This window comes from Camelina sativa, chromosome 10, assembly GCF_000633955.1.
Source record: "Camelina sativa cultivar DH55 chromosome 10, Cs, whole genome shotgun sequence".
In the NCBI taxonomy this organism is placed as follows: Eukaryota; Viridiplantae; Streptophyta; class Magnoliopsida; order Brassicales; family Brassicaceae; genus Camelina; species Camelina sativa.
The window spans coordinates 9,673,552-9,686,649 of NC_025694.1; the positions used below are offsets into that span (position 1 = coordinate 9,673,552).

The following is a 13,098-nucleotide window of genomic DNA, read 5'->3' on the forward strand; positions in this document are numbered from 1 at the left end:
TTAAAAAGGATATGTCAAGAGAGTTTGAGATGTTAGACCTTGGGAAGTTGACATATTATCTTGGTATTGAAGTAGTACAAGGAGCAGATGGGATACGAATTAAACAAAAAGGTTATGCTCAAGGGATTCTTATTGATACTAAGATGAATTCGTGTAATTCAGCTCACATACCAATGGAGCCTGGTATGGAGATCTCAAAGGCTGAAAAACAACTAGAAATTTATGCCACAAGATATAGAAAAACGATTGGGTGTTTAAGGTATCTACTTCACACACGCCATGACTTAGCTTTTGCTGTACGAGTTTTAAGCCGGTATATGCAGAGTCCGAGAGAGGTACATAGACAAGCTCTTAAACACTTGTTAAGGTACGTGAGAGGAACCACCAACTTAGGCTTGTTCTACAAGCGTGATGGGTTGAGTAAGGTTGTTGGATACAGTGACAGTAGTTACAAAGTTGATATAGATGATGGAAGATGTATTGGAGGTCATATGTTCTATCTTGGTTCATCGTTAATCACTTGGACTTCACAAAAACAACACACAGTGGCGATGTCATCTTGTGAAGCTGAGTTTATGGCAGCTACAGAAGCAACAAATCAAGCCATATGATTGAAGGAGTTGCTAAGAGAAATACTTAGTCTAGATGAGAAGATCTTACTAAGGATTGACAACAAGCCAGCTATATCTCTAAGTAAGAATCCAGTGTTTCATGGAAGGAGTAAACACATACTCACAAAGTATCACTTCATTCGTGAGTGTGTGGAGAATGNTAGAAATTTATGCCACAAGATATAGAAAAACGATTGGGTGTTTAAGGTATCTACTTCACACACGCCATGACTTAGCTTTTGCTGTACGAGTTTTAAGCCGGTATATGCAGAGTCCGAGAGAGGTACATAGACAAGCTCTTAAACACTTGTTAAGGTACGTGAGAGGAACCACCAACTTAGGCTTGTTCTACAAGCGTGATGGGTTGAGTAAGGTTGTTGGATACAGTGACAGTAGTTACAAAGTTGATATAGATGATGGAAGATGTATTGGAGGTCATATGTTCTATCTTGGTTCATCGTTAATCACTTGGACTTCACAAAAACAACACACAGTGGCGATGTCATCTTGTGAAGCTGAGTTTATGGCAGCTACAGAAGCAACAAATCAAGCCATATGATTGAAGGAGTTGCTAAGAGAAATACTTAGTCTAGATGAGAAGATCTTACTAAGGATTGACAACAAGTCAGCTATATCTCTAAGTAAGAATCCAGTGTTCCATGGAAGGAGTAAACACATACTCACAAAGTATCACTTCATTCGTGAGTGTGTGGAGAATGATCAAATAGAATTGGAACATGTTCCTGGTGAGGAGCAGAAGGCGGACATCCTCACTAAACCACTAGCAAGGATAAAATTCAGAGAAATGAGGAATCTAATCGGAGTACAAGAGATTGAAGCACCCGGAGTTCAAGTTGGAATTAAGGGGGAGAATGTTGGATAATTCCAACTTGAGGAAGAAGCTATCTCCTAGGAAGTTGCCAAAAGAGATAGATTAGGAAAAGGAAAAGTTCCTATTATCATTAAGTTGTGTAATGGTAATTCTAATAGGTTTAGGAAAAGTGTAAACCTATAAATATAAGAGTCCATGGAGAGGTGTTCCATAAGACTTGAGAGAAAGAGAGATTTAGTTTTTGAGAGAGTTTTCTAAATCTAATAAAAAAGGTGTTCTTATATTTTTCAAGTTCTTAATATTAGACAACCAAACCAAACCCAAAAAAAAATTCGGTCAATTTCGACTATCTTGACCTTTAACCAGAATACATGAACCAAATTGAAGAAATCGGTTCAAATTGGCAGGCTATAATAAGCCTCTATAATCCCCCCCCCCTCTTTTATTCCATGTCATTTTTTTTGATTTTTGAGTCTTCATCTTCTTCATTAGCAATATTTGTCATTAGTTATGGAGATATATATTCAGATAAGTATGATAATTGATAGTTTTTTAAAAATATTTTATTTTACATTATTTAGTACCAAATATTAATAAATCAATTGGCTAATAATCTCTTGATAATTCACAAAAAGTAGTATTTTACATATCTTGTATCACTACCATGTGTTGTTTTAATTGAAAATTTTCATCTTACTCCTCTCATAAACCTTAGTCATAGGATTATTGAGTTTCTCATTTACCATATTAAATTTCTGATTAATTATTGAGAAATACCCTAAAATAGCACTAAACCAAGTTTTATGAAAACTATAGCAAACATTCCATAAATTTCAAAAATAGCACTATTTACCACATTAAATTATTTAAAATTAATTTTTAGAATTTGTTTTTTTTTATGTTTGGGTTATCAATTTCACATTAAGGGTATAGTTTTGAGGGGTAGGGTTTAGTATTTTGAATTTAGGATTTAATTTTAGAAGATTAATTAGTGCTATTTTTGGAATTTGAAAGATGTTGTGCTAAGTTTGGAACAAAAACTTAATTTGGTGCTATTTTTAAGAATTTCCTTTAATTATTCAGTGTCTCTTCTAGCTTTTAACAAAATTTAATAGAGATTAAACAAATGGTTGAATGCAAAGGCAATATGGTATATTATCCAAAATTGATTTTTTTTATATGATATTTTGTCGGCGTCTTTGTAGTACATGTGAACTAAACGATCAAGAGTCGCATAGCTATTTTCAAAAAATTGTTATAAAAAAAAAACAATGTAAGATTTTGTAAATAATAATTATCATGATAAAATATTTAAAGGTTGTAAATTCATCTTAACTAATTAAATGCAAACAGTACCCATTCAAACTCTTAGCTATTTCCGAAAATGTATTATAAAAAAAATCAATGTAAGAATTTGTAACTAATAATTATCATGAAAAAATCTCTAAAAGTTGTAAATTCATCTTAACTAATGAAGTTCTCATGCAAACAGTACCCAATCACACTCTTAGTATGATCCAACTTTGGATATTCTGAGTAATCATTTGATTTTTACGTTGATGCTTGTTAGTGCTAGTATGAACTTTATTGCATACGAAGCTTCTTGTTTCGGATGATGTAGTGGAACAAGGCCACGAGTTTGAGTCACACCTAGGTTTTTATGGCCCTAGGAAAAAAGTCATGGTAAAGCGGATGGTGAGATCTGATGAGAACATAGAAAGAATGCAGAGATCAAGTACAAATCAAGCTCATGTTGATGAAAAACGTTGTGATTTTTCAAAGAAAAAATATGTTACAAAATTTATAGTTTAATTTATGCTAAAAAGATTTGTAGAAAAACTTATTAAAGAAGTTGTATTTATTGTAAAAATAATTTTAGAATAACCTCATTGTATTTGTTATGATTATTCATGGTTGTGGATGATGATCCGACTCATCTTGTTGGTGAGCATTCATACTTCAACCTTCACATATGGATGATTAGGATGCGATCTTGCAAACGAGGCAACAAGCACAAGGTACATTTGGATCTATTCATTTCTCTTTCAACCCAATTTTAATCTTCTTCCCTAGAGAGAGTAGCTCATGAGTCAATGATTTACTTAGTTACAGGAATCCACATGTTAGGGAAGATACGACAAAATACCTGCTAAACCTTTCTGAAGATTCTGCATATTATGATCCTAAAACAAGATCCATGTGTGAAGACCCACTTCCAGATGCTGATCCAAAGGAAAAGTTTTACATGGAGTTAAAAACTTTCACTATAATTTATAAAAGTTTGATAATTTATTCAATTATAAAACTCCACGTCATGCTCGTCATATTAGTCATCCCCTATTATTATTTGGAAATACATTTTTTTAATCTAACCTTTAAAAGTGTAAATAATTACATCACTATGATATTATAAATATAGATTTTAAAGAATAAATTAATAATAGTTATTAATGGAAAAAATGTCAAATATTAATTTATTCAATTTAGGTATTTTAGAAAAACGAAAAATACTTTATTAATTTTTTAAAAATATATCTAACCAAAATAAACATATAAGATTTGATATCTAGCCTATCATATTAATTTGTCATTAATCATTATACTTTACATTTTATATTTATACAATTCTATTTTTGTGAAATATCATCATATTATCCATATAGTAATAAAAAGTATATTTTCCGCATATGCTATGAAGAAATAAAGTATATTATCCATATAGTAATAAATTTTATTCAAATTATGAAGAAAAAGTTGTAACAAATTACAAATTCCGACTAACCTTTTTGAGTATTATATTTAGTTTCAATACAATATTTTGTTGAGATACATAATTTCATATAATAAAATAAACTATTGAATATTTTAAAATAGTTTAACTTTATCTTTTTTAAAAATCTCAATCAAACCTTCTCTTCCGGTTCCACCACTGTCATCCTTCTCTTAATCATTTTATGTTAATATCTCACACTTACTACCAATCTTAACAACTAAGACTTCACCGCAATAGATATAGGGTTCTTGTTCAATTTTTGAAAAATTAGCCTTAATTACATCTAAATTTGTTAAAAATATTACTTTTAGGCCTTAAAATACACTACTTTTTATGTTAATTTAGAATGGTTCTATTGCAAATGCACACCTTGCACCTCCCTATCGCCGACACTACTACCTATAGCTAAAGATGATATGGAACACAATATGTACATTTTTTAGTTATTTACTACTCTCTTCATCATTTAATTGTTTTGATACATGTTTTATGGACATTGAGCCACACGGTTTTTGCAGCTCAAAAAATAATTGGTCCACCATACACAACAAATTGATGATATGTTTACTCTGACTAAAAAAAGAGTAAAATTGTATAATTCTAAAGTAACCATGCGTAACAGAGATTCATTTCGTGGAAAACATTCCCCAAAACAATATAAAAGACAATAAACGCAATTAGTAAGTAAGGCATATGCTAATTCATTCATGTATATGTATGATGTTAATTCTCTGCTGTGGCAGCACTAAACTCCTTGTGGTATTCTCCAGGATTCTAGTCGTCTCCACCATCAGGTTACTATACCATTTCTTCGCCAATTTACTCTGTTCTGTGTCTTCAGTGGCACGGCACCTATCAATTTACTCTGTTTTGGCATGAATCGATCTGCATAACGATACCCTCGATTCAGTTTAGGTCTTGTTCTACAAATAGTCTTCTGATTTGTAATCAGAACATTTAATTTAATTAATATATCTTGTTTCTTAGCTCCGAGCAGCACAACTTATAGTTTACTCTGAGGCAAATGCATCCTATAAGCAATAATGGTTGTTGAAAATGGATGGGCTTGAGCAAGTTCGTTGAAGAGTTTGAATAACTCCTCATATGAAGTTCAGGTTATATCACCTAGAAACTACTTTTCTTTCACTCCCTTGTTACCTAGTGTTACTTGTGGAACTGCTGAAGCTCGCAGCGTTGTTGAACCCATTGGCAACATTGGAAGGAAGGTAATTAATACTCTGAATCTCTAAATATAATGGCTTCCAAACAGAAATTATACCTTCTGCTTGGCACAACATTTTGATTAGCTAGGAACACACACAGTTTCTACTTCTAGTATGGAATCTTTAGAGAAGATATCAATCCAGACTTTGGTAATCTCTTATACTTTGGAGTAAATTATAAAGACGAACCCAGTTCTGCACTAGTGCAACCAGAAGTTAACTCTTCCATAACCAAGGAGCTAGAGAAGTACTGAAGCACCAGTTGAAAAGAGGAAAGTTCTGAGATTCATCATTTGGCTCCTATAGACAAAACAATCAAATCCTGCATTGCCCATCTTATTTAAAACGGGAAGCTCTTGAACTGTTTTGCTTTTCCACAGGATGCAGTCTGCATCATGCAGATAATTAAATCACTGTAACTTCATTACGTCTTACTTACATATGATCATATGACTGAGATTGCACAGGAGCGTTGAGGTAAGGTTAGATTCACAAACAGAACTTTGATTATTATTTGATCAGGTCAGTGTACCATTTCATCTGTACGTATTATTTCCCGTACTGAATTTCTCTGTTTCATTTTTGTCTCTATACACTGCTGATCTACTTGAAATTATGTGCTTCTATCAATTTACCCTGTTCTGTTTCTCGCACGTCATGAATTGAAATGTTACTCTCAGATTTTGTTTTCCCGTATATGTAACAGAGTCCTGTTACGTTTACTTGTCATAGTTTAGTAATATTCACATCAATTTTGTTTAAATATGGTGATTCCACGGAATATGATTTAGCTTTTAAATCTATGTTTAACTAGTGTAGAGCTTATGTTCATAATCAAACAAACAGGTGACTGAGTTTGTAGTATATATTGGTATTCTAAGTTTTAGCCACTGAGTCCGCAATATATATGATATGCATGTCCATGTCCACTGAGTCCATGTCGTTTATATATGATATGCATGTGTAGTATTAGGAGGAGTTCACCAGCGTTTCAGTTATACTTGATCTCGGATTGTGTTCATGAATTCTGATCTCTTGAGCTTAAAATTAAAAGTATTTAGAAATTTAAACTATGTAGAACCAGGAAAATTTTATGAACAAATATTATAGACAAAGAGACTGAGAGAAGACTGGAATTTCAGACATATACAGATGCAGCATATAAGACCTTAACGCTATGAGATGAGTGTAAGAAAGGATCAACTTTAAAGACAACATTGGACCACTCAATCTTCCCCCAAATCTCGCCTCCCACGCGTCTCTCCAAGGAAATCTCGGCAGACCAAAGGTCCAAACTCTCTGCCATCCAGAAGATAACAATGTTTCCAGCAGAATTTTTTGCAGAGTTTGATGATACGAAAGGAATGCCTTGAACTAGAGTAAGAGTGTTGCAGCTCTTCCAAACCTTTCACTTCCTTCCAAACCAATTCTTTCACCTCAGACCATACAATCTTTCCGCGAGTACTACGGCAGTACAATATTTTTTCAATGATACACGAATCGTTTAAGGATCCTATCTCACCTAAATTTAACAAGAAGGCGAAGCCTCCATCATCATCATCAACCCCGAAAACACTCTTCTCCTTTACAGCCATAAGCGGGATATTTTTATTGTGTGGTGTCTCACGAACCCAACGTGGGGGTGGAGAAAAAAGAGAGGCCCAAGTTTGAGTGTTTGGATCAAATACCTCTCCCCATGTATCGTACTGCTTGGACCCTCCAAACACGTATATAATCCCGTCTAATAAGCTTGCCAATGCGGAAGCTCGAGGTGTATTCATGGATGTGACACGGTGCCATGCATGTGTGAGAGTAACAATCGAGAAACGAGACATCCGAAGTGGGAATACCGTCGTCTATGAGTCCACCGATAACATAGATCCCCCCATCCACCGCCACGAAACAAGATGAACCCGGAGCCTGATAAGGGTTCGACGGGATGGGGTTTAGCCATCGGTTAGGGGTAAGGATGAACCAGCGTGGAGCTGGGTCAGGCAAGACGCACATGCATACGTAAAGCGATGCGTTAGTGCAACCCATCTTCCTTCTCAAGTAGAAGAGCTCAGGGGAAGCTACGAGTGAGCGGTGGCTCTTGGAAACGAGAGATAAGGCCGCGTGGTCAAATCTCGAAACGCGAGCCAAACATATAAGAGCTATCTCATCTGGTAACAATGATAACCCAGACAATGACGGAGACGTCTTCTTCCTCCTTTTATTGTCCGGTGGCACTTCTGGAGCGTAAGAGTTGAACATCGTCGTCAGTTCCATTTCACAACAACTCAAAACCCTCAGAGCTTCGTTTGATTGATTGAGTCTGGGGTTCTCCCTACCCTACTTTTTTCTTTGAAAAAGAAACCTAATTTCCTTCTGATATATATAGTTGCAAGTTTACTTTTATTTATTTATGATTTTCCTTAACATATTTGACAGATGTTTTTTTTTTTTTGCTGTGGTCGTTGTAACCTTCCTAAGTTCAACATAATGAATTTGTTTTATTCTCTAACTAGGCGTTTTTTTTTTTAAATTGTGGTCCAATGTTCCATAATGTCCCATAATTGTGGTCGTAAAGGGTGGAGAAAATTCACACATAAAAACTTAACAACAAGGAAAAAGAGTGGTCACGTCTAATCAGGTTTTATCCAGCGATGGACAAGCGACATCAACGGCAGAGACGGTGTTAGATTTGGTGTGGTCGAAGAAGAGCTTCAAAAGACAAAAGGGAGGATAATCGATCGAGACTGAGAAGAGATTAAGACTGAGAGTGGAAAAATAAGAAGAAGAGATTGAAGCTTTGGAGTAAACGAGGGGATCAATTTTTATTTAATTGATGTTAATGAAAAAAAAACGTAAAAGAATTAAACAAAAAATTAACAAATTTTTTTTAAAGAATTAAACCAAAAATTAACAAAAAAAAATTATAAAGAATTTTTTTCCAATCCACAAAACAAAAAGGAAAGACACACTAAAAAAAAAAGAATCAAAGATGTGGATTACCCAACACATATGACTCAGTAGTGAACTACATAACCAACTGACCAAAAGAAATTTTAAACATGTGGTTTTTCAATTTGTCTTATATTTGGTGGCTTAAAGCAAATGTTTTGGCTGAGCGGGTCAGGCATGCTTATACCATTAGCACTTGATGTTCTAATCGAAAAATTCATCTTGGTCTTCTCATCAACCTTAGCGTTAAGATTTTTGAGCTTCTCCTCTAGCTTCTTCAGCATCTCGTTCTTTAGGTACTCTTTTCATGCATCCTCTTTTGCTTCATGATGCTCTCTCACACGATGGTAGGTTGAAAAGACTATAAAAGCAAATTAGTAAGGCATATGCTAATTCATTCATGTATCATGTTTGATGTTAAATCTCTGCTGTGACGGCACTCAACTCCTTGTGGTATTCTTCAAATTCTTATATGCTGAAAGGCCGACCTTTGTGGAGGTATCTAAAACTAGTAATTATTAATGACATTTAAATTGATCTGTTGGTCACTTAATTCTTGCTCTATTTTTGCTTCTGTTTTACTTAGGTATCTTGTAGTTTATCAGAATTTTCATTAAGAAACCATAAATTTATGACAATTTAATTTCTGCAGACATAGATGCATGGTTTTAGAACATGTGCCTTTCCTTAGTGATTTATTTTCTTTCAAAACCAATGTAAATTAAGAACCATATGCAGTCACTCTATTACCTCCTTTATCTCATGAAGTGCAACTTAAGTTTATGGTGATGGGTTCGATAAATATCTGACCATATTGTGCAATAGTGCAACTTAACTAAAATTAATTTATACCATATTGTGTTTATTAATCGAAGCTTTCAAACATTTAAAACTGAAAAAAAAAAGGATCTTGGGAATATTATATGAAGATTTTTTTTTGTTGAAATGTTATCTGAGGATTTGTCTAAATCAGCTGGCCGCTAGCTAGAGTAGTTGTTGCAGCATACATGGGAGGAGGAGGTGAAGCCGTTGAAGCAAGCATCTACAATCAATGAGAGATATACCAGTGCTAATTTTGGTTGAGGTTGTAGTTTTTAGGGACATGAGAAACTATCAGGTTTATGTAATAAGATAGTCTAATAGTTTATTTGTTTCCATGGTTAACGAACCATGTGTGTTTTAGTTCATTTTAGAAAGTCATACGACATTCAGGATTCAGTAATTGTGCGGAGATGTCCTCTAACTACCGACTTGTTGAGTTATACATTAAATGCCTCTATTGACCGTCCTTTTTTCAAACTGAACCAAACCAAGATTTCCAAATAAGCGATCGGTTAAATGAGTGAACCAGGCGATAGCATTCAGTTAGCAGTTTGATTTGGTGAACCTAAGTACCGAACGGTTAACAATTTTTAAGTTTTCTTATTTATTTAAATTGTACCCAAATTCCTTTAAAATTTATACTGAACCGATAATCAAACTGAACCAATCCAAATTTTGTATGGGTTATACTTATACAACATAACCGAATTAACCAAACTGATCCAAACCAAATATTTGTTCCGTTGATTTTGGTAACCTTGGCCCTTAACCAGAATAATTGAACCGGTTCAAATTCACATGATAAATCTACTCTCTCCATGGTAACAAAATAATCCCCTCTTTTGTTGCATGTCCTTTTTTTATCAGTTCTTCCTAAACTGGATTGAATGACACATAAATTCGGATGTAAATCATGGTTAAAAATAAATAATTAATTTAAATTGGTAAAATAAACGGTTGAAGGGTAATATGGTTTTTTATTATTTTTTCTTCTATATTTTATGATATTAATTAAAAGTTGAATTCAACAACGACCAAAAAACATAACAATAAACTCTATCGCGATGACAATAACATCATCTAGAATGTTGTTGAAAAAAACTGCAGCAAAAAAAGATCCATGAGATAAATATGATTACACATGTCAACTCTATCTAAATATGGTTTTCTTATTTAGATACAATTAATGTTGTTGAGTACATTTATTGTACATGTCAACTATACTCTAAAGTTGTAATTTTAAATTCACCAAACATAAGTAATATTAAAGCAAATAAAAGGAGGATATTAGATTTTTAACATAGAAAAACTTTAAAATTATACTCTCTCTATTCATTTAATTAAATTTTTAGGATTTTCACATATATTCAAAAAAACATATTAAAAACTGTTTTTGAATACATACTATTTTTTGTGATTGACAACTATAAACCAAGACATCAACCAATGACATAGAAAAATATATCAAAACACATGTGCTATTGGGTATCATGGAGAACAAACTCAAAGTCAACATGAACATGTGCAATAACTATCTTGAATGGTTTGTTTACAACATTTATATCTCCATTTATGATCTTTCCACCAGGAGCCCCAAACACATGAGTGATTTCTAGGATATATGTCTCAATTTTCTCATCAGCGGCTATAAACTTGTTTGTGTACTTAGCTCCAATTTTCCTTGGTCTTTCTAGACAAAGCTTTTTACCATGGGTGATAGATCCGCAACTGCAAAAAGAATGGAAGAGAAATTGAAGGGACAAAGATAAGGTTTAAAACTTAGAGACTTAACACAAATGTTGATAATTGGAGAACCTACTTTTCACAGGCCCCTTTGTGGTATCTATCCGCTTGATAGATCTTTGTTCCTCTATCATACCAGGTGGATAACCGATCTTCATATTTTCCAACAAGACATCACATGTCAACTTTTGACAACAGGGACTCTCACAAAATTTTTACTCTCAATTTTTGACCATACAAAATCTAATAAAATCCCAATAAAGTACTAAACCAAACAGACTCTTAGGTATGAAAAAATAGGATCTAACAAAAGCCAAAGCTGTACAAACAAACACTAACTTCCTCGTAAAGATTAAGTAAAAAAGAAATTTTTTGCGTGACAGACTAGCAAAGGGCAGAGTCACATAAACTTTCAGAGGCCTTGAAAGCACCACACCAATTAGACTATCTACCGAAAGCCAAATTAAGCAGAACAAACTCGTAAAGAGATTAAGTAAAAAGAAGATTGTTGACAGAGACTAGCAAAGGGCAGAGTCACACAAATCTTGAGAGGCTATGAGCTTTCGTGGAGTTAAGGATCCGCGATTAATGGATTTGCGTGGGTCTTCCTCAGGAAGAGTTAATTTGGGAGATTTCTCTGGTTTAAGATCATCGATTGTGAATTTGGATCATGTTTCTTGTTCAGTTTTACCTAGCAAGATCTTGTTCAATTGGCCTCAAACCCAAATCCGGAGGAGTTCGTCCCTGAGAAAATCGCATAATAACATAGATCGTGAAATTGGATCAGCAAAGTAAGTCCTTGTTACACCTTGCTTTCGTCAATGGATATTGACTTTGTTTCATCGCTTCTTCTTATTAGTAAATAATCTCATTTTTATTAATTAACCAAATGATTTACAATTGTGGGTTTATATACAATGAAAAAGCCTAAACCGAAGCCACTAAATCAACCTAAACCGATTCTATTTACTAATGGTTTATACACTTAACAGTTTACAAAGACTCTATTCACAACAGAGATTCTTATACAGATAATAGTCCCCCTCAAGATGGGACAAAAATATTGAGAAGACCCATCTTGCCAACTAACTCATCGAAATGAGCAGGATATAAAACTTTAGTAAGCGGGTCAGCAATCTGCAAGCCAGACCTAACATGAAACAATTGAAACAAACCTGCAACAATACGCTCATGAATGCTATGGCAATCATTCTCGATGTGCTTGGTGCGCTCGTGGAAGACATGGTTAGTTGCAATGTGAATAGATGTAGTGTTATCGCATAAAAGTATTGTAGGTTTGAACAGAGGAATCCGCAACTCCTTGAGAAAGTTGGTAATCCAGACCAACTTATCTGTGGTGATGGTTATATTGCGGTATTCAGCTTCTACAGAGCTCTTGGATACAAATTTCTGCTTCTTTGACTTCCATGAGATCAATGATGTGCCAAGAAACAAGCAAAAACCAGAAGTGGACCTACTCGTACCTTTGCAAGAAGAGTAAATTGCATCAGCAAACATTTGAAACTGAAGTTCTGACCTGGAAGAGTATTATAGCCCTTGACCAACTATGCCTTTGATATTTTGAAGAATTTTTTAGACAACTTGCAAATGCACCTTGCAAGGAGCCTGAGAGAATTGACTCAGCTTATTAACAGCAAACGTAATATCATGTCTCGTGATTTGCAAGTACATAAGTCGACCAATGAGCCGTTTGTATGCTTCAGCATCAACCAGATCACCACCAGTGGTCTTGGAAAAAGTAACATTAGGATCTATAGGAGGGTTTACAGCCAAGTAAACATGTCTCATCAAGAAGATCAAGAGCATACTTACATTGAGAGTTATGAATGCCCTCAGAGGATTTGGCAGTCTCCAAGCCAAGAAAATATTTCAATGGTCCTAAGTCTCGTAACTTGAAAAGGGACTTGAGCTGAGACTTCAAAATATCAACCTCAGCATCATTATTTATGCAGATAATGACTCGTCGACATATACCAATACGCAGAAGAATAAACTATCAGTGATTTTCAAGAAACAAGTGTGATCAGCATACGTCTGAGTAAACCCCAAACCAAGTAAAGTGGAAGAAAATTTCAAGAACCACTATTTCGACGCTTGCTTAAGGCCATATAACGATTTCTGCAACTTACA

The 13,098-nt window shown here is 34.3% G+C and overlaps 1 protein-coding gene across 1 annotated transcript; it reads right to left on the bottom strand.

The window, feature by feature from the left end:
* LOC104720211 (putative F-box/kelch-repeat protein At5g03000) lies at positions 6,578 to 7,692 on the bottom strand. The gene is made up of 2 exons (XM_010438157.1): positions 7,128 to 7,692; positions 6,578 to 6,738 (listed from the first exon to the last, which is right to left on the bottom strand). Exons 1-2 carry the CDS (start codon positions 7,690 to 7,692, stop codon positions 6,578 to 6,580), a joined length of 726 nt encoding a protein of 241 aa, XP_010436459.1.